The following is a 23,466-nucleotide window of genomic DNA, read 5'->3' on the forward strand; positions in this document are numbered from 1 at the left end:
TGCAACTTGGTGAACGCTTGTTACCACAGTGTGTTGCACACAGTAAAGTGGAGGAGTAATGGTGTGGGGTACATTCAGCTGGTTTGGAGTGGGACCACTGGTAGTTGTCCATGGGTCCATGAAGGCAGCTCAGTACCGTGATATTCTGGATAATCAGGTGCAGCTTACACTGTGAAATTTTTATGAAACAGACCCATGTTACTATCAAGAAAACAATGTCCCATGGCACAAAGCTACAGTTGTTATGGAATGGTATGAAGAGATGGGTGTTAAATGACTGCCATGGCCTGCACAGAGTTCTGACCTCAACCCCACTGAATGCCTGTGGGACAAACTAGAGTGGCAATTAAGAGCAGCACGTCCTTGATCTGTTATTGAACTCAATACTACTTTGATGAAAAAATGGAGACAAATTCCACGTCTACCACAGACATTGATGGAAAGTCTCCTTCAAAGAGTGCAGGAGGTGATGTAAGCCAAAGGTGGACAAACCCGATATTATGGTTTGCCTCCTGGTATCAACTGTAAATTGCTAGTGTCCAGACAATTATTGGTAGATAGTGTATATTTGTAGAAGTTCTTCTTCATATCAAAAATCTATTTTTCATTACATATTAGCGTATTACACTTTTGGAAAGAAGTCAACAGACACCATAGTGTGAGGAACAAACAGCCATAGTGCTCGCCTTAAGATGTAGGACCTCCTTTTGTTGCAGACTGCAGCAATCCTATGGGGCACACTTTCCACAAGTGTACAACAGCAATCAATGGGAATTTTTGCACCACTCTTCCTGAAGGCATGTAATGAGGTCCTGGACTGTTGTGGGAAAGATGTCCCTGACCTCACTCAGCATTCCAGTTCATCCCATAGATGTTCAGTAGGGTTGAGATCAGGGCTCTGAGGCTAGTTAAGTGTAGTGATGTTCATGTCCACAAATCATGCAGTTACAGCAGCAGCCTTATGACACAGTGCATTGCTTGCTGAAAGAAACAGTGGTCAGTTCAGTAGAACCACAAATTAGGTGAGCAATGAATTGTCCAGGATGTTCAGATGCCTCTCAGAGTTCAATGTTTAAGGAGGAACATGCTTATGAAAGGAGAGTGACTGGGACAGCTACAGCCTAGATAATTCTACAGTTATGTGGCTAGTAGAAGAAAAGAGTGAATATAGAAAAGTGACTTTAGCTTCTAAAGGTGAAACAGAAGTCAGATCCATGGAACATATATGGAGATGTTCAGTGAAGATTTTGTTAGTGTACTTCATATTGCAGACGTTGGGAACAGTTGAATAAGAGCTGGAATGAGCACAGACTAACCATTTATGAATGGAAGTGTTTAGAATTTTAGAAAGCAAAATAGTGCCATTGCACAACGGAATTCAAGTCCACGATTCTACTAACTATAGGCTACTGTAGGTGAAGGTGAGAAAAGCTGGTCAGAATTAAAATATAAACTTGTCTGAAATGCAAAGTCATAGATATCTTTCTTGAAATGTCTGGGAGATGGGGAAGAAAGCAAATAATAACATTGCCTAAGGAAATAATGTCTGGAAGACAATGCAATATGCAAGTATACAGAACTGTAGTGAAGCCCAGTTAGTCTGCAGTAACCAAAATATCTACCTACACCTTATACTGCTAAGTGTGTAAGTAGCCCTGAATAATTCCTAACCTCATAGCAACATACATTAAACCATCAAGTCAGGAAATCATTAAAGAGAGAACCAAAGTAGTCAAGCAATAAAGGTGTGGCATCGACACCTCTTAGAGGAAAGGCCAAATCTCTGCCATATTAGACAATGCTGGTGAATGACGCAGATTGATAAGAAAGAGGAGGAATTATAACAGTAGAAAAAAGAAGGCAGTATGGTAATGAAGGTGTATGGAAAGTATCAATGCAAGTGAGGATATCAAAAATTAATTTGTGGGGTTGAATGAATTAAGATAGGTGCAGAGTGAGCTAGAGTACAACTGGCAACTTTTATGAGATAAGTTGTCTGGTGTAAGAACAGACAGCTTATTTCACAATGTTTACACTTCAAAAAAAAAAAGGTTCATTTTTATGATATAGGAGATCGTGAGAAAGAGGAAAGTTATGGAGATATAAAGAAAAGAGCACTCCAGACGGGCACAGAGTGAGAAAAGTATTCTGAATGTTGTCATGCATGATGGAAAGATTCAACTTTTTCAAACATTCCAAACTTGCAAAACAAATTTTTCTTCCACTTCTTCATTGATTCCATTACTGCTATCATTTCAAACAGCATCTCTTATTACGTACAGGTAACCATCAATATAGCAAACTCTGTTACAGCAAGCTGCCAAAAATCCAATGTTACAAAGTTTCTTCTTTCCCCTCGACTTTCTACCTACAGTAATGGTATAACATGTATAACCTGCTGGTATGAAATTATCATAAAAAAATGAATAATAAAAATTTAGTGTATTTCCAAAGCAAATTATGAATCTTTGACTAAAACGATCAGATCTTATGGTGAACTTTAACATTAATTTTGTTATCTGCTAAGGACAAACTACATTTTTATCTATATATAAAAACATTTTCATGACTACAGCCAAATGTGGACATAAATTTATTGCCAGCACTCAAATAAATTATACTGCAATATGTTTTTGGCAAAAGTTACAAATTTTCTAAGGACAGAGTTAAGGAATTAACATACACCGCTTACAGAAAACTATATGGAGACACATTTCAGTATGGAATATGTCCACCCCCCAAACTGCAATGCATCTCTCACAATGTTATATCATGCTTAGCACCAAGTGATTCACAAGCTCTTGAGACAAATTGACCAATTTCTCCTTTAGAGTAAGGATAAGGCCTTGTTTGTTTTCTGGATGGAAATTTTGAACAGCAATACATCTCCCAATTAAATCCCAAACATGTTCTATGAAGTTGAGATCTGGGAATAGTGCTGGCCACTTGATTCGATTAACATCATCTGTCTCCAGAAGTATCTCCATTTCTCGTGTATGATGTGGTACTGTCATCGATAAAAATGAATTCTTCGCCTACTACACCACAGAACAATTGAACATGCCATTGAAGAATTTCATAGCAAGGTTGCCCTTGCTCAACCATATTTTTCTTCCAATAAATGGAAGAAATTAAATTAGAAAACAGTAAACCCTCGATTTCACGGACAAAATTTCCGGTCCATATGTCATGTAAAAATTAACACCCTATTAATTTTAAAATGCTTTTAACCAAGATTTGCTTATAATTAAATTAACAGGTTTTTTTCGTTATTAATTTCCTGTTATTTTTAAAATTTTGGCGAATAGGCCATCATATGTTGGAAAAACACTGTAGTAATCTAGCCGACATAAATGAGTCACTATCTCAGTGGTTCTCAAACTTTTTTGTCTGGCGGCACACTAAAATCAATAAATAAATTTCACGGCACCCCTAGTATTATTTGCTTTTTATGGGGAGTAAAGTACCGATTAAATTAATTGATTCTGAAAGACTTGCGTATATAACCCATAAATAAATTGATATTACAGATACTAAAGATATGAAGGAAAGTGTGTTTAAAAGAAAACAGATTTTATTTAAACTAAATTGGTTTATTTTCAAACAACCCAAAAACATACAAAACAAAAGCTATTATAAAGGTTCAGATAATAAAATATGAACTTAATGTGAAATATGTGCCTGGTGTTGTTTGCATATTTCTTTGATATTAGGCCTTGTTTTTGAGAGACATATTCTCATCTCATTTTCAAGGGCCTTTAGTCTTTCTCTCTTCTTTGTTTTAATATTTACAAGTGCAGAAAAACCCAGTTACACAAATAAGATGTAGAAAATTGCAATAAGATGTTAAGTGCTTTGAATCCTATATTGAGGTACTCCTTCATAGTTGTTATCCAAAATGAATTTAGACACATTTCTGAATGCTTCAATCTCAACGTACGATCGTTACTTATATCAATTAATTCTTCGGCTTCTATAAGACTTAATTCACTCATTGCTGCTGATGTTGACTCTACAAATGGATTTCGAATCCAATCGTATAAATTGACTGAAATGTCTGGACAATAATGGTCAATTTTTTCTTCTAACGATGTTAAATGACTGTAAATAAGCTTTTGCAGATCAGTGTTCTTACATTTTCTGGAGGCAACTTTAAGGAACATTTCTACATTGTCGGTGTTTAATTTTATCTTCCACATTTTTATTTTACCTTTAAAAGCTTCAATTTTATCTGTAGATGTCAAAATATTCTCATTTCTTCCTTGCATGTTGGAGTTCAGCTTGTTCAGATGATCGAATGTCTGTTAAATAGGCTAGTTTGGAACACCAAAAATCATCTTGTAATAATTTACAGAATTCTGGTTTGTCTTCATTTTGGAAAAACATTAATATTTCTTCTTTAAGTTCAAAAAAACAATCCAATATGTGACCTTTTGAAAGCCATCTTACTTCGGTATGAAGAAGAAGAAGATTCTTGTAACGAGATTGCATCTCTTCACATAGTCCTGCAAATATTCTAGATTTTAATGGTCTGGTCTTGATATAATTAACCATCTGAATGATTTCTTCTAATACACTTTTTAATTCCAAGCCTATTGTCTTTGCCACTAATGATTCACGATGAATGAAGCAATGAGTCGTTATAATGTTCTCATTTTCTTTTCTAGCAAAGGAAACAAACCCTTTTGTAATTCCAACCATAGAAGGTGCACCATCTGTACGTATACCCACACAAGTTTTCCAAGATAGACCATTTGTATTAAAATATGTGTTCATTATATCAAAAACATCTTTTCCCGTCATAGTTTTTTCGAATTCCTTGCAGCATAGAAATTCTTTGATAATTTTATCATCTTCAATGAATCGAGTAAAACCAAGTAAGTGTGCTTTACCACAGATATCAGTTGACTCATCTAACTGCAAACTGAAAAATTTTGATTCGATTAGTTTGGTTATAACTGACTTTTCAATATCAACTGACAGATCATTAATATGTCTACTCATAGTATCATTTGATAATGGAATCTTCTTTATTTCTTCTTCTGCCTCAGTACCAAAAATTGTTCTCACAATTGCTGAACAGACCGGACGAATCAAGGTTTTGCTGATAGTATGAGGCTTCATTTCCTTCGCAATTATTTCAGCGACTAAATAACTCGCTTCTTGAATTCGGTCGGAAATTGTAAACTTTCTTACAAAACTTTTACTTTGTTTTTCTTATAATCTTATTAACTCTTTGAAATATTCAGGATTTTTATTTGACAAGTTGTCATGTTTTGTGGAGAAATGTCGCAATAATTTGCTAGGAACCATAGCCTCATTTGATAGAACCAAACCACACAAAATACACTTAGGTCTGGGAATTAATTTATCACCACACCACGTAAATCCCATTTTTAGATAGCTCTCTGGATATAAACGCGTTTTTACATTCTTTTTCATTGGTCCATTTTTACATGAACTTATTCTTTCTGTTGTTTCATTAGTGCTTTTTTGTTGCCGAACGTTAAAAATAGTCAAATCTTCATTAATGCAAGTATCAGTTTTTGATAATTTATTAGTGCGAATTGGTTCATTAGCTTTGCTACAAGTAGACATTTCTTGATCGTCAGAATCTTCACTTCTTAAAAAATCCTTAAATCACAGAGAAATTCATGATTTTGAAGGGCATATGTAACTTTAATATTTTATTTTAAAATTTATTTCAAGTAAATAATTTTTTTTCTGGATGGAAAAAGGAAAAACATTTGTTTACGATGTCTCTTGTTATAGTTGGAATACATAATAAGAAAAACCTCTACTCACTGAATTTAACGACTTTAATATCTGACTTCGTTTATTCTCACCGATGACAAAAGACTCATGTTTGTTTAGGGGAAATGATCATGTATAATACTTGTCACACTGAACAGAGAAATACTAAAACAGACAGCAGGACAACTAACCATTCATTAGTTCATTTTCCCCAGTATTTATATTTATGTGCCGTCACATATCTAGTTACTATGACACGTGGTGATCTAATGAAATCCCAGAATATATAAGAGTGATACAAAAAATGATAATTTTTATATACGCTTCATCCATTAAAATCAAAATATATACTTTTTTTGTTTTTGATTTAGATATTTGTGGCAGTTGAATATTTTGCTTTTTTCAAATAAATAATTCAAAATTTCACAGCAGCCTTGTGGCATACTTGCGGCACCCAGTTTGAGAACCACTGCACTATCTCATTAAAATGTTCGCCATATGATTAGGACGTGATCACACCAATCGCACTGCAATTGGTCCTTTTGTGGCAAGCCATGACTTTCTGTGGCAGTTTTATTACGCACATTTTCATAATTTTAGAGAGTTAATTATAAAAAAACAGCAGAATTCAAAAGTTCAAAAAAAAAAAAAAAAAAAACTTGATAGTTTTTTCAAAGCAGGATTACCTAAACCAAGTGCCTCAACATCACACATTAACTTATCTAAAAGTGTGAAAATTGTGTTAAATATTGTGTGTAAAACAAGTTTGTTATTACAGTGCTAATATTGATAAAATTGCAGTATTATGTTACAAATATTTTTATATTAAAAAATTCGTGACTTAACGGACTTTCGATTTAATGGACACTCCCCCTGTGTGTGTGTGTGTGTGTGTGTGTGTGTGTGTGTGTGTGTGTGTGTGTGTGTGTGTGTGTGTGTGTGTGTGTGTGTGTGTGTGTGTGTGTTATAGAGGCTAATGACTTCACATGAAATGCCTTAAAATCTTATGATGGAAAGCAAACATTCATAATATTAACCAAGTGGGGAGAAAAAAAAAAAAAAACTTTCAATAGCAATGCCATTACTATTCCCTATATCTGAGACACTTCAGAGAAAATAGCCAGAACTTGAAATATAAACTAATCTAAAGAAATAAACTAAAGAAATATAAAATAATCTCTGCACTTGTTTCAAACCTCATTTGAAGCTGGCTTCCCTTCTCCACTCTCCTAAGGATACACTTTCTAAGATTCCAGAAACTTTAATTCTTCGACCTCCTGCCCCACATCTAAGGCTAGCCAACAGCACCGATGGAAGGTGCTCCTCTTAAGACTTTAGTCTTCATATATTCTAATTTCATTTCTTCCACTTATTGTTTCTTGTGTGGTTTTGTGTTATTACAATTTTAGCATTATATTCCTGAAGATGTCTCTGTGACAGAGACGAAATATTGAAATTATTAAACTTGCTGTTTAATTATTTCACTTTGTGTGGCAATTATTCCATTAAGTTGTATCATGAGACCAGCACCTAGACTTGTCTAACATGCTCACAAATATAGTGGTGTCCCTAAGAGCTTCTTCAAACTCCTAGTCTAAGTACACTAATACTTACTGATTAGTAATCCATTTCTCATCAATTCACTCTGTTCCTCTATCACAAAATGTTCAGCAGCTACTGCATGCAAAATTTATTAAGATAGACTTCCGCCTGAATTAACATGCCTTTAATTTGTGACTAATGCTGAATACTTCTATCCAAGACAAGCAATCAATGCTGAACACTAGACTTGGGGGAGGAATTATATCAACTCCTTATAATAACTTCAGACAGTTATTATAGAAGAATCTAGAATAGCAATGTCCTCAAGTGGAGAAGTCAGACCTAGCATTGATTGCTTGTCGCAAAATTGGTTGGAAGAATATAATTTTACACAAAATCATAATTCTCATTTCATAGGTTATTCAAAAGACATCAAATTTAAACAGAAAAAGACTATATGCACTCCCACTTCCACTATTCTTAATTTAACTCCTAATTCTTTACTTCATGAATTTTTCATTTAACTTTTAAATCACTGTACTTTTTCTTGTACTTGTAATTTAATTATGTTAATTTATTTAATTAAAAAGTGCACAATAAAACAGAATATTTTCTGTGTCTTGTAAACAGAGTAATAATGAAAGGAAATCAAGGACAAGATGGACTAAGTATCATTTGCTAGCATAATGTTCACTTTCAGAAACTTCAGTTCGAGAATTTCTCAGCAGAAATACAAGGATGGTTCCATAAGTTTCTGACCTGACTAACTTTTAACAGTGATAGAAAGAAAACAACTGTGTCACTTGTCAACATAATCTCCCTTTACTTCAACACACTTTTCACATCTTTGAATTAATATTTCTATCCTCTTGAAAAAATAGTCTCTACTTTTGTCTGCAAAATGACCTAAAACTGCATCTTTCACCTCATTGTCAACTGCAAATTTTCTTCCTCGAAGGTCATTCTTCAGTTTCGAGAAGAGGTAGTAGTAGTCACTAGGTGTTAGATCTAGGCTGTAGGGTGGGTGTTCAATCTCCTGGAAGCCAGGAGATTTCAGTTCATATGGCTATTGCGGCCTTCGCAACAATAGCCGTATGGACTGGAGCATTGTCGTGAAGCAGGAGAACATGATGATTCAGCATTTATCGTCTCTTCTCCTTTATGGAGTCATGCAGTTTGTGCAAGAGTGAAGTATAATATTCTGCATTCATGGTGGTAATTCCCAGGCAATCCCAAAAGATTGTTGCCATGATCTTGGTGGACTAAGTGACCTTGGCTTTTCTCGGTGCTCTGCACCACTCCATGTTTGGAAAGAGGATCATAATTAAGGATCATGGTTTCATTCCCCCCCCCCCAATGACAATGGATTCCAGCACTTTTGATTCCCTTGGCGAAGCTCTAAAAACTTGCAGGAACAGGTCATATGATGCTCCTGAATTGAAGAGAGAAGTCAGGGTACCCACTTTGCATTGACATTTGTCATGTGAAGCTTCTTGTGAAAGATGTGAAATATGGTTGTTATGGAAAGCCCCTACCTTTCTGAGATTTGAGTTCTAGCTGTCTGTTGAGCAGTTCCTCCTCAACAAGAGACATTTTCCCCATCATCACTTTCACAAGCCTACCATCATAGGGATCATCTTCGATGTTCTCTCTCTTCCTAGGCAAAACTGTTTAGCCCATTCCTTCATGACAGAATATGAAGGAGAAGCTTCCCCATAAACACCATCCAATCGCTATTTGATAGCACTTGAAGAAAGCCCTTCTTTGGTGAAAACTTGATCACAGTGCAGTACTCAATTTTTAATTTTTAACATTACAGCCATTTAGCATGCCACATTAGTGAAACAAGTGCCTCCAACTGAATAACACAAGTAGGGAGTTGAAACTGGTACACTAACCTCCCCGTGGTGCTATCTAGATAGTTATTCAATTCCTTTAAGTTATGTGATAACTTATTAATTAGTTGTAGTGTATAACTACTAGCCACCACAGAATTCCACAGGAGCTATATTAACAAGAATTTATAGCACTCGAATTTGAAAGAAAAATACTACTACTGAACACAAAACTTACGAGACATTAAATATTATGCAGGGTGCAAAATATGCTGTTCAATGATTAGATCCTTTTTATTTAGCAATCAGAAAAGTATGATATTATATACAGTATCATATTTTTAACTTGTTCCTTGCAATTTATGAGTATCTGTTTTTTTTTTAAATGTCAATACCATATACACAACAGAACCTATAACACATTTCTCTGTGTGATGCAGGCAAAGGTCAAGAAGGAACCTTTTTAAAAAAAAAAAAAAAAGCTGGCAGTTGCAGTTATTAGAGATCTCCTTGTAAGGAATACTGTTCTAGAGAGTAGGGGCAGATGGAAAAAAAAAGGAAATAGATTAAGTGAGTTTACAGTTGGACTGTAAAAGAATTTTAGGCAGCAGCTGCTCCCATCTAATAGCTCCAATGGAAAGCAGAGGAATGATGGATGCTGATTCAGTGGAGGAGCATCCAAGTACCTAAGAAAATATACAGAGCTTAAATAGACCATTCTGTGAGATAGTGGGTGAAACATCTCAGTGAGAGGAGGGTCAGCTATTAGCCAAATTGTCCTCCCATGGACAGTATAACAGTATTTTACAGTTGGACAGATTTGGAATTTGTACAGAGTTAGTAGTTGGATGGTGAAAAATAACATCTTGAGCAAAATAGGATGCTGAATGTTTTAAAGGCTGAAGAAGCTACTGTGTGATGAGTTAGGGACATTAAAGGCAAAAGATACATGTCAATCCTAGGAAGGGGAGAGGAGAAAAGAGAGATCTGATCCTGTCTGGTGATTTGTGTACCACTGAAGGCAAGAGATAGTGAACTGAGATTTTTTATGAGAAAAAAAAAAGACAAGATTACATTGTGGTAGCACTAAAGGTGACTAAATTATCTTCTCTCTATTGAAAAATGGCATGAAGAATGGTGTAAGGCAGTAGTTAGAGTAGTTGAAGTTTAGGATGCTTGTGGGATACAGGATTTGTTAAATGAGTATGAAGAATGGAGAATACTATCTTCAGCAAAACGATGGAGATGATTATTGGTCAGTGAGAGAAAAGTTATTTATGTACAAGAGAAAAAGGACAGGCAATCGAAGTGCTGAGGTATACCTCTACAATGATTGAATAGCTCAAAGAGAGGACGCTATGCAATGATAATGAGTCATCTTGAGTGACCATCTGAACAATGGTTAAGTAATGGTGACACCTCATACATGTTATGACACTGAATTTACTAAGAAACAACCCTTAATTAGTCGCACTTTTTTTGTTCAATAATTAGTCGCATGGGGCCTATTTGACTGCAAAATTAAAGTTATGATATTTCTTTAATTTCTCAATATTTCTCATGAAAGGTTTTATTTATTATAAGGTTGATTATGGTGAATAAAATGAAATAAACAAATCATTAATATTGCTTTATTTTTATATTAATTATTAACATTTTTATTCAGTCTTAATTTTCCTACAACTATTGCATCTTACTGAAGAATGCTCATTGCAACAAAACTCAGACATTTTTTTACGATTTGACCTTATTTTACGATCCTTCGATCTTGGAAGCAGTGCCAACAAATGTCATCATTGTAACTAGAATAAAAAAAATGTGTAAAAATACAAAATCAAAATATATATATATATATCACTCAAAAAAACCCACGTAAGTAGTCACATGGGGTCAGAATGTCAGTAACCTTAACTCCACAAATGATTGCACCGACACGACTGATTTGGTGCGGGGCAAGAAACTCTGTTACTTGAAATCGCAAAAAAATCCATCATGGGTTTTGTCAGAAATCAAACTTGAATGAGAGCTGGGGTCAAATAAACCCCATGCGACTAATTAAAGGTTAAGCAGAAGGTGACAGAAGTTGCAACTAGAGGTCAAAAAAAAGTATTAGACCTTATTCTAGTGTCAGAGGTGTTTCAGTTAGACATGACTCTTCTGCTTTGATCGGTGATAATGCTGTATAGACCTGGAAAGTGGTAAATATATGAATGATGCATTTAAGAAAGGTTCCATGCTGAATTATAAAGCAGGAAATTAAGACTAACTGAGGAGAACACAAGGTTAGGTCCCAAGATAATGGCTGCTAATTGGAAAGGATATTGACAGCATAAAAGATACTTCAACATGTCACTCAAGTTTGAAGAATAAAGAAAGTAGGAGTGGAACAGATGTACAATCTTATTAAGCAAGAGACTCTTAAGATAATGGGAAGGAATACTGTGTGCATAAGAATGATGTCAGTTATGAAAACTGTTCTATGAAAATTAAACTATTCTAAGTAGTCTTAAGTATGAAAAGAAACTGGCTCTGCAAACTAAAGACAACTCAAAAGAATATATCATTATACTGCAAGCAAAGAAAAGAAAAAAAAAGAAAGAAAGAATGAATGTGGAAGAATAATGAATGAAGGTGGTTTGCAGGTGACAGATGCTAAAGAGTGTTCTACTTATGAGTGCCCATTTTGCTGAAGCTATCAACCTAATGTATGCAACATGGAACTCAACCATTAGTCCCTATTACCAAATAGGAATTGGTAATAGGGGTTTTAGCATCTGTGCGTATGAGATATCAGCACAGATGTTGAAAGCATTTAGCTGAACTGGTTAGACTTCAGACAAAACTATATAATTTGAGTCTCAGAACTAGAAAGATACCACAGCTGTGAAAGGAATGCATGATAATCCCATTGCACAAGCATGTTGCAGAGACTGATGTAACTAACTATGCATCTATCACTATCTCAGAAGTGGTCATGAAAATTTTGGCAAAGCTGATAAGACCTTACATCCAGAAATGAGTTGACAAGAGAATCTATGCTTTGAAATAAACAGCATAGGTTTACTAAGGGTAGTCATGTTTCAGTAACTTGCTCACATTTTATAATAATGTTACAGTTGAGTTAGAGAAGGGGAATAGATACACTGATACTTCTGGAATTTGCTAAAGCTTCTGACAGAATGTAGCATGGTCCACTGCTATATAAGTTATAAGATATGGGAGTGGATCATGAATGATTAGCTTGAATAACAGGATGACTGACTGATGATATATATCAAAAAGTAGTGTATGGAGGAAAGACGAGTCTGAAATTTAAAGTGACCAGTGATGAACCACAGGGATGCCCTTGGTTGATTGTTATTTGATTTTTACATTTATGACATTGGAAAGGATTTGATAGGAGACATACAGCTGTTTACTAATGATGCAAAAATAGACAGTATAATCAAGAATGCAACTGAGCATGTGAAAATGGCTGTCTATTCAATGTTAGTAAATGTAAAGTTATGCACTTTGGTGTGATAAGGTATTGAATGGCATATTGGGATCAAGCCAGAAAAAAAAAGTGATCAGTCTAAGTATTTTAGAATTTTAGTAGATAGGAAGTTGACATTTAGAGTTTATATAGAAGATTGTAAATGAACTCAGTAGATAATTATAATGCTGAAATGAACACTGACAAACAAAGATTAAAAAAAAGTCATTTATGTCCCTTTCCAAGGCCTTAATCTTCAAACTTCTGAAAGGGTCATATAGGATACCAGTAGATGGAATTTTTCATTTAATGGAAGGTTTGGGAGAGGATGACATAAAAGTAAAGACTGAATACCATCAAGAAAGGGGATTAGAGCTATATTTCTCTCATAAAGAGCAGTGCACAATAGGAATGACTTACCTTTAGAAGTGATGAGTACTGGTCATGTGAATGGATTGAAGAAAAGGTATGGCAAAAATACATGGCAATGTACCCATTCAAAAGTATTTAGAATGTTAAAGGAATTCTATTCTAATCTAGAAGCAATATATTGTAACATAAAGAAATGTGTAACATACGAAACTGAAATTTAAAGTGACCAGTGATGAACAACAGGGATGCCCTTGGTTGATTGTTATTTGATTTTTACCTGCACCCATTATGGACATTCTGAAGCATAAGTTTCATGAAATGAGTTTTTGGAACTGCAGGCAGAGACTTTGGTATGTGAGCATTAATTATTTACAATCCTAATATAAATGAGTTGTGCAAGTTTTGTGTGTTACTGCCAACAACAATAGCTCGGATTCAAAATTGTTAACAGAAATAACCACTTCACTGAAATATTTAAATATAAAAAGCACAATATTCAAAGGATTATACTTTGAAGGAATGTAAAGATATCAGCAGTTGAATTTTTGGTTACACAGTAAAATAGAAAGCTTTTCTTACTTTACTAGCAACATCAGAAAATAGATACACACCACCTAAACATAAAATTAAAAATTACATCTCTTACAACAAATCTATTAAAATGTGTCCACTGAAATCTTTAAGAAAAATATTTTGCCATAACTTATAAAATGTACAGGATAAAGTACACCATCATAAATACAATAAGACACTCCGAAAGGGTTATTTGCCTACTGAAGTTTTTTAGGTAACAAAAATAACAGACATATGAATCTTGGAATACATCAACAATTTAAATAAGCAACCTATATTTAAGATGTTTTATGAGTAATATATGACAAGTTTTGGAAAGGAAGATAATAGTGAAAGCCAGATTTAACAGCAAAAAGAATACTTTGGAAAATGGCTTATGACTGAATTCTTATGCTAGAATAGCTAACCTTTTATTTTTAATTGGTTTATTATTATTAAGGAACATTGGTAAGGGGGAAGGAGGAGGAGAAATGCTTTTACTACAGATGAGGTGCAAGAATAAGGAAATTTCTGAAAATATCCCTACCTCACTAGTTGGAGTTCTTTAAAATAATGTTTCTCTAGTCAAAACCTATCATGGCCTGGCAGTAAAATGATGATGGTCTGTGACAAGAAAATATGTGCATTTTAGATATTTTATTCATGTAGAATGGTATCAGAATCTATAACTGAAATATGAGAATATTTACATATAGTTCTGAAGAGGGGGGGGCGGGTGAAGGGAAGAATCAATCATTTTCCTTGCACTTATACAGTGATTATAACAAACAATTATCCTGCATTTCAAGGCAGATGTATCTGAAAATGATTTTAGAAATGTGCAGCATTTTATTTTCATTTACCAAGGAATCTGAATATGGACAGCATGTGGCTAACTGTCCAAAGGTTAGACAATTCAGAAATTTCTGGTATATATCCTCAAGGAATGTATCAAGTATTACAACAGTCCAAAATATTAGATGTTTTATTACAATATACTTATTTGGCAGGGTTCTGATTTCATCAGCTATTACTCTTCCAACTTCTAAAGCACATCCTCCATCAGTCCATATAGCTATATTTTGAACTGATTTGGGGTATTTTTCATTACCATTTTTACCTCAATCACCTGCCAATCTCTCATCCTCCATTCTGCTTAAATGACCACATGTTCTTAGATTATTCTTGTTATTTAAGAATATGTAAGGAAAGTTAACAATATCTTCTAACAGCTTCATTTTAATAATGTTTGCTATTACAAATGTGTTATGATAATCAGAATTACAATGGCCAACATTAAAATAGGCAGGAAAACAAAATATCTGTATTTTTAGTAGTGAATAGCTAACACTTTTTTCCCCCCTGTCATTTCCCACTCAGGGTTATGTTTTGACACAATGTGTTCACTCCCCTAAATTTCATCAAACTTCCATATATGTCATCTCCAATCTTTGATCAACTATCCTCTCCCCCAAGATTCAATGTTAAAAGTGGTCTGGCTGCTGTCTTGCAGCTTGTTGAATTCTCTCTTAGTCCATATAAATTTATTCGGAAGTCTTGTACATATTCTATTGAGTATTTCCATTTTTAAGTTGGTCTTCTAAAAATTATGCTTACTTCCACTCCACTTTTCCTGGATGAATGAGAGAGATAGCATCTAGGCTATCCACCAACTGACTGTGGTTCAAATCCCACTGTGGCATGTCTGGTCTCTAGAACAGGATTCCCAGATTGTTTAACTATTAGCCTAAACCTAGAAATAAACGTTCTACAGATCATCATCATTCTGTGAGTGGCATAAAAATAAATCTAAAAGAAATAAACAAAAATGTGTTACCTATTCACTACAAAAAATACAAATGATATTTTCATAGTTTCATTCTGATGCTAATTTTTATAAACTTTGTAATAGAGTAATTAATCCAATGTTTGCTAAGACTTGTAATAAATGTCTTTCAGAAATTAACATTACATATACTGTATATGATGCCAGGAGCATCAGAAACAAAGGGGGTGAGTTTGTTGCTTTATTGACTATGTTGTTGCCTGAGATTGTTAGCATTAATGAAACCTGGCAGAATCAGATATAGTAACCGGGATCAAGTGGAATGGGGACTTTTAAGAATGGCAGAAGAGATGGGAGAGGAGGGGAAGTCTTACTAATGATATCAGATGACTAGTCCAGTTAGGGTAGAAATGCAAGAAACCAATGATGGTAATAATGTCCTATGTAGCAGTGAGTTTGAGTCTATCTGGTGTGAAGTGGAGGCCAAAAGAATGAAATAAATGGTGACCTAGCAGCTCAGTTGCATGGGATGATGAAATGCACTGCCAATTTAGCCTTGTGGGTAATAAACGAGTGATCACTATGGGCAACTTTAATTATCCAAACATTGATTGAGTAGAAGAGAAATCTCATGATAAGAATGAAGAGGAATTTACTGAATTGTCGTGAGACAACGTTCTCATTCTCAAGCAACATGTAAAACAAGGAACTTGAGATCAAAGAGTGTTTGATCTGTTCATAGGATCAGAAGGTATCTCTTAAGAATGACTATTTTACCACCAGTTGGTAATAGTGATCATGTCTGGATTTCTTGGGAAGTATTATATTGCTGTTCCAATTAGAACAGGTGCATTATAAAAATTGGAGATGCATCTTCTCCAGTTTTTATATTTTTATAAATACAAAACACAGATATTTTTATTTCTTTTCTGGTGCTTTCATCAGTTTCTAAATTTTGTGAGTAGTGTGAAAGATATTTTGCTACCACAGTGATGTTTATGATATTTGTGAATTGTTATTAGCACATGGAAATAATGCTCATATGGAGAAGATGAGCTACTATATAAAAATAGAATTGTTAAGTTAAAACACAAGGAACACAACAGAGAAAAAAACACTAAAATCTTGATATATGGATTTAAAAAAACTACATGCTTATTTTCATTATTTCATATTTCACAATCTTCACTATTGCAAAACCTGCTATCTCACCTGATCAGCTGATTGCCAACTGCTTCCCACGTTTCTTGTCTTTCTTTTTCACTCTGAGCATGTATTATATTTTTATCAATAAGCTCTTGCCTTTCAGGTCTCTGTGATAATTTAATTGCTAAAGAATCCTTTCTTGCTATCTTTGCTACAAGACAACCTATGTATATCATGAAATCAAATATAAAATTACTATTATATTTAAAACATAATGCTAAAATAAAACTTTAGTGCACAAACAGATATCAGAGTGAAAAGTGTTACAATATACCATGCTCACAAAAAGTATCTATGCAAATAAAAACAATTTACTATTACTGAAATACCTATTAATAAGTAATATGACCCTTTCTTTCATCAACAAAATGCTATATTATATAGCAAGAATGGTCAAATAGAGATCAATATCAAGATAAATTCAGGCCTCAATGAAATCCTATTTGTCATGATCAATTCAATCTGTCATGTTGATTTTTTTTTATAATGTTGTTATTAAAAAAAAATCTTTAAATCATGGGATTTACATCTACATTAGAAATAACTTTTGCGATAATTATTTTTTTTCCATGAAAAGAAAGACGTGGTACAATAAAGTCAGAATGTTAGATGACTGGGAAATAAATTCCTCTTGACAGTATAAACCACACATAATCTATAATGCAGAAAACAATATTTTAATAACATCTTAATTGAAAGTTTTAAATAATACATAGTGTGCTGTCTGATTATAATGAATTTTTGTGTATTAAAAAAAAAATAATAATAAATAAAATAATGATTTTTCCTTTGTTAACATTTTCCAGCAATGGCGCTTACATAAATTTGAAGTGATGTCGTTTATTTATCTTCTTATTCCTATGCATTTTAGTCAGAGATTCCATTTTATTATTATTTTTTTTTTAATGTCTTAAAGATTTAAACAGTACATGTTCTAAACTTGAATTATGGTTGACTGATATTTTTCTCAATGGTAGCAAGTTTTCTTCTTCTTCAGGTCAAGATCAGATTAAATTAAAAGCTCTTGTTTGTTTAATAATTTGTTATAATATAATAGAAACAAAAAATATAAATAATACTAATAATGATGAGAACAAAAAAAAAAATAGAAAATAAACTGAGCATAATATCATTTCTTCTTTCTTTCCAAAATAGGCCTTGTGGCCTGTTATGGTTTCTTTCCATTTTTTCAAAAGCCATCCTCTATTCCTTCTCCCTTGAGGTTGATATCTCTGTATATCTTTCTCTCTCTCTCTGAAGAGTCTTTCTGGGGCTCATTCTGGTGAGTACTGGCATGGCACCTGAGCTAGACCTGATCTTACTTACTACAATATACACTTGGTATATTATAACTGTACACTGGTCTTCTACTCTTCTTTCCTCTACTCTCTCTTACTTCTTATTCCACCCCCACCCCCCCCAGTGCTATTACAGCAATTTGAGGGCAACAGGGTGACTCTTTCCTCTCAAACTATATTTTCCACTACGTACTAAAAAAGGCAAGCCTATTTGCCTCAAGGTGGCAGCCCCACCACTAAGGACACCTTGTGCTTTAGCCTAGTAACCAATTCACAAGTATTCTAATTATTTTAAAGTCTCAAAGAAAGAATTCAAGGCCCATTTAAATAATGTCTTATTTATGAATTATTCATTAACACCAAAATTGTGTTAGAATGTCATGTTTATGATTTATAAACAAACTATAATAATCAAACAAATGACCTACTGTAAAATTACAGTTGTAAAACATACATCTAGAGATAATAATTACTAACTAAATTTATTTAGCTAATAAATTACTATGCCAGCATTTTGCCTTGGTTACCAAGAAATATCTTCATGGGCACAAAGAAATACAACTAAGCACATGCATGCAGGTACACTAGGAGGAAAGCAAACACGGACAAGCATATGAGAGGTATATCCTACAGTCCTAACTGATTCTGTCTGTGGATACGGCGATTGAAACTTGCTGAAGATCTCAGTTTATTTAAAATATGGGAGACTTATTTTGAGACCTTCAGCAAGTTTCCATCACCACACTCATAGATGGCACCAGTTAGGACTGTAGGCTCCTCCTTTCATACACTGTTTGCCTTCCTACTAGCAAGCATGCATGCAGGCACTTAATTGTATTTCTTTGAATCCATGATGCCTTGGGGCAACATGGTGAAATAGTGCTATAGTAATTTATTAGCTAAATAAATTTAGTTAGTAATTATCATCTCTGGATATGTTTTCTCCATTAAATAATAATCAACATCTATACTAGAGATGAAAAATTGAAGATTTTAAGAATTTTTAAAATTGATATAAAAATAATTTCATTACTTCTCACTTAAAATATCTGAGTAATACTTCAAAATTTACAATTCCTCCTCTCATGTCCAGTCAAGATCTCACTTTTCTATTTTTAAATCATGTAGCTCTCCACATAACCCACAGATAATCTGAATGAGAGAGACAGAAAAGCAGCTTCTGGATATACACAAGTCAGCCATCATCACCATACTGAGAAAAACAAACTGCAATAATTTATGCATAGGAACATATTAATTATGATAAGTACTTTGAAAACTATACTGACCAAAAATAAAAAACGTTTTGCGTTTGGTGAATATTACACTGGCCAACAAAAAAAAATTTTTTTTCTGCTGATTATGATCTGACACTTGTTTTTTACTAATTTGGGTGCGCCGATTTCAAATATCAAACCCATTTTTCTCTATCACATCAGGTTTTTCCTCTGTGGCATTTTCTTTTTGCTAATTTGTAAGTTTTTGATAGTTTTAAGGAGGCAGTACTATTTAGAGGATCAAAAAAATCGATTTTTTAATATTATTTTCTGAAAGTATGTACTTTTAAAAATCTGTTCCTAACTTTCTATCAAGAAATTCGAAAAATTCCCGAAGCGCTCACCGCTCTCGCTTGTTAGTAAACGAATAAATGCGTAAGAACCTGCAACGGCACATACTGGCACTTTGAATGCAAGAGAGGCCGATAACCGACCTAATATATTTAGGTGATGAAAGTAGGCGATGACAACTGCCTAAAACAAATGAATGCTATATGCATCATAGCGGACAAAGAACGATCGAAATCAGTCAAATCGTTAATCGACTGTGAAAATATGATGAGCGCTTATAATGTTTCATTATTAAAACACTTAAGGAACTGAACAACGTAGTTAAGGATATAAATTAAATTAAACTTTAATAAATATTTTCCGATATTTCGGCAACGTCACGTTGCCATCTTCTAAAGGAACTTACATAAAAAGTCACGTACACGTAGGCACTACAACACAGAAACTGGGAATGAAGAGATGACGCTATTGTTCTCCTAACAGTCCTGATGGTGCCCTCTAGCGGGCTAAGTAGGTGTTCTTGGCCGTTGGGCTGAAGGTCTGCTGATGTAGGCCTCCCAGATTTGGGGCAGTCGCAAACAACCAAATTTGTTGAGGTTTGGAGAATTTCTTAGGGCTGAGGCTGATTCCATAAAGAGTCTTTCAAATTTGTATTTGCCACGGTGTATCACTGTAGCTTTCTTCCACCGTATTCTGTGGCGTGTATCCAGAGCATGGTCCGCAAGCCCAGAATGACTGTATTTGTGAAAACGGATGTAGTCCTTGATAACTAATATTTAAGGAATTGACAGCGTATACTAGAAATATAGATTAAATAAACTTTAATATATACTTTCCGATATTTCGGCGAACATCACGTTGCCATCTTCTTGGGAACTTACTACAAAGACACGTGCACACAAGTACTAATAACAGCAAATGAGACTGAAGCTAGGAAGCTAGCGTTTCCTAAAGTCCTGATGGTGCCCCCTGGCGGGCTATATTGGTAGTTCTTGGCCTTTGAGCTGAAGTTCTTCTGATAAAAGTTTCCCAAATTTGGGGCAGTTTCATGCATCCAAATTTGTTGAGGTTTGGCATGTTCCTAAGGGCCGAGGCTGATTCCATGAATAGTCTTTCATACTTGAAAGATTACGCTGTCTAGTATACGCTGTCAATTCCTTAAATATTAGTTATCATGTTTAACCAGCGTATAAGCCTCTCAACAAGGATGTAGTCCTTGTGTTCAGAAATTCTGATATTCGCTGTCCTGCCTGTTTGGCCAAAGTAAGACAGTTTACAACTGCAAGGGACCTGGTAAACCTGGTTTTCTCAGTTTACAGAAAACCCACCCATACAGGCAGATACATTCACCAACAATTCCCCCCCCCCCTCACAACAATATGGAGTAGTGAAAACACTATACAACAGGGCTAAACTAATCTGTTCAAACGACTTGGCCCTAAACACTGAACTAAATCACATCCTCAACACTTTCTCAGCCAATGGCTACCCCCCCCCCAAAAAAATCCAAAAAATATTAGAACCTACAAACCATAGATCCCCTCCCCCCCCTCCACAAGAAGGATTACTCTAAATCCATCACCATTCCCTACATCCGAGGCACCTCGGAAAAGATTACCAAAATCTTAAAAAAACATGACCTGACCTCCTGTTACAAACCTTACAGAAAATTGGCATCCCTTATCTGCTCCACTAAAGACCAACCACTTCCCCTAGACCTACCTGGTGTTTACCAGGTCCCTTGCAGTTGTAAACTGTCTTACTTTGGCCAAACAGGCAGGACAGCGAATATCAAAATTTTTGAACACAAGGACTACATCTGTTTTCACAAAAACAGTCATTCTGGGCTTGCGGACCATGCTCTGGATACACGCCACAGAATACGGTGGAAGAAAGCTACAGTGATACACCGTAGCAAATACAAATTTGAAAGACTCTTTATGGAATCAGCCTCAACCCTAAGAAATTCTCCAAACCTCAACAAATTTGGTTGTATGCGACTGCCCCAAATCTGGGAGGCCTACATCAGCAGACCTTCAGCCCAACAGCCAAGAACACCTACTTAGCCCGCTAGAGGGCACCATCAGGACTGTTAGGAGAACAATAGCTTCATCTCTTCATTCTCAGTTTCTGTGTTGTAGTGCCTACGTGCACGTAACTTTTTTTGTAAGTTCCTTTAGAAGATGGCAACGTGACGTTGCCGAAATATCGGAAAATATTTATTAAAGTTTAATTTAATTTATATCCTTAACTACATTGTTCAATTCCTTAAGTGTTTTAATAATGCATAACCAACGTACAAGCCTGTCTATGAGTATAACATTTCAATAAAGTCTCTGGTTTTTTTTGTCTTGTTAATTGCATGTTAGTCGGCAGTGAAGAAAATACATCATGTCTACTACTCGAAAATGTGTCAATAGTGTAGATTCCTTCTGCTACATTTGTGGCAGCTTTACTGTTCCTAGTCAAAGGACAAATATCACTGATTTCATTAAGAAAGTGTACTTTGCATACGTTGACGTAAAACTTGCAGATTAGGACAATTCATGGGCTCCAAATAAAGTGTGTAAGTCATGTGTAGAAAATTTACGACAGTGGAGCAAGGGAAAATGCCAAAAATTAGCTTTTGGCATTCCAATGATTTGGCGTGAACCGAAAAATCACGTAGATGATTGCTATTTTTGTTTAGTTCAGACTTCTGGTTATAAGAAGAAGAATAAGAAAAAAATTGTGTATCCAAATCTCGACTCAGCAATTCGGCCAGTTGCTCATTCCAATGAAATAGCCGTGCCAATTAATAAAGGACTTCCTTTACTTGAGAACGAGCATGATCGGGATATGCCAGATGTTCTTGAGAAGCAAGACCTGGATGTTGATTTAGATAATGAAAATTTAATTTCTAGTTCTGGACCGCAACATTTTACTCGAGTGGAATTGAATGACTTAGTAAGAGATTTGGGCCTATCGAAGGAATCACAGGAATTGTTAGCTTCAAGATTAAATGAAAAAACCTTACTGGAGCAAGATACGAAGATAACTTTTTATCGTAGCAGGGAAAGTAATCTTGTACAATATTTTAAACACGAGGGAGGGTTTGTTTACTGTAACAATGTGTCAGGTTTACTAACTGAAATGAGTGTTGTACAATATCATCCAAATGAGTGGCGTTTATTTATCGACAGTTCAAGCAGAAGTCTGAAGTGTGTCTTACTACACAATGGGAATGTATATGGCTCAATTCCTATTGGCTATTCAGTCCACTTAAAGGAAACATATGAGGACATTAAAAAAGTTCTGAAGTTATTAAAATATACAGACCATAACTGGATCATCTGTGTGGATCTTAAAATGGTGAACTTTTTACTTGGCTTTCAAAGAGGATATACAAAGTTTCCGTGTTTTCTCTGCTTCTGGGATAGAAGAGCTAGAAACCAACACTGGAGTCAGAAACATTGGCCTCTTAGAATATCCTTAAATGTTGGAAGAACAGAATGTTATAAATCAACCTTTAATCGACAGAGAAAAAAATCATTTTTCCACCTCTACACATCAAACTAGGTCTTATGAAGCAGTATGTTAAAGCTTTAGATTTACAAGGTGACCGTTTCCAATACATATGTGAAAAATTTCCATGACTTAGTTATGAAAAAATTAAAGCCGATGTATTTGATGGACCGCAAATTAGAACTTTAATGACAGACCCAAATTTCATCAACTCTATGAACAAAATTGAGAAAGAGGCCTGGACTTCATTTACGATGGTTGTGAATAATTTTCTTGGAAACAAAAAAGCGTGCAATTACAAGGATCTAGTGAAAACAATGCTTGAAAATTTCCAACGCCTAGGTTGCAACATGAGCATAAAGCTTCATTTCCTATACAGTCATCTTGATAGATTTCCCGAGAATTTAGGTGCTGTAAGCGATGAACAAGGCGAAAGATTTCATCAAGACTTAAAAACTATGGAAAATCGGTACCAGGGAAGATGGGATTCTCACATGATGGCCGACTACTGTTGGAGTATTCAAAGGGATTGCCAAAACAGAACACACAGCAGAAATTGCTACAAACAAAAATT

At 34.7% G+C, this 23,466-nt stretch overlaps 1 protein-coding gene across 4 annotated transcripts in view; it reads right to left on the reverse strand.

The window, feature by feature from the left end:
- The window catches only part of LOC150107363 (phosphatase and actin regulator 2-like), a 412,176-nt gene that overhangs the window by 177,952 nt on the left and 210,758 nt on the right, over positions 1 to 23,466 (reverse strand). For all 4 annotated transcript variants that reach the window (XR_016548240.1, XM_090391839.1, XM_090391838.1 and 1 more), the window contains one exon: positions 16,529 to 16,685. Coding sequence is in view for 3 of the 4 variants with exons in the window: in XM_090391839.1 (XP_090247965.1) it covers positions 16,529 to 16,685 (157 nt within the window). In the remaining variant the exon portion in view is untranslated. The remainder of the gene's footprint in view (positions 1 to 16,528; positions 16,686 to 23,466) is intronic.

Source organism: Typopeltis vanoorti, chromosome 4, assembly GCF_054136105.1.
Source record: "Typopeltis vanoorti isolate ZY-2024b chromosome 4, IOZ_Tvanoo_1.0, whole genome shotgun sequence".
Classification (NCBI taxonomy): domain Eukaryota; kingdom Metazoa; phylum Arthropoda; class Arachnida; order Uropygi; family Thelyphonidae; genus Typopeltis; species Typopeltis vanoorti.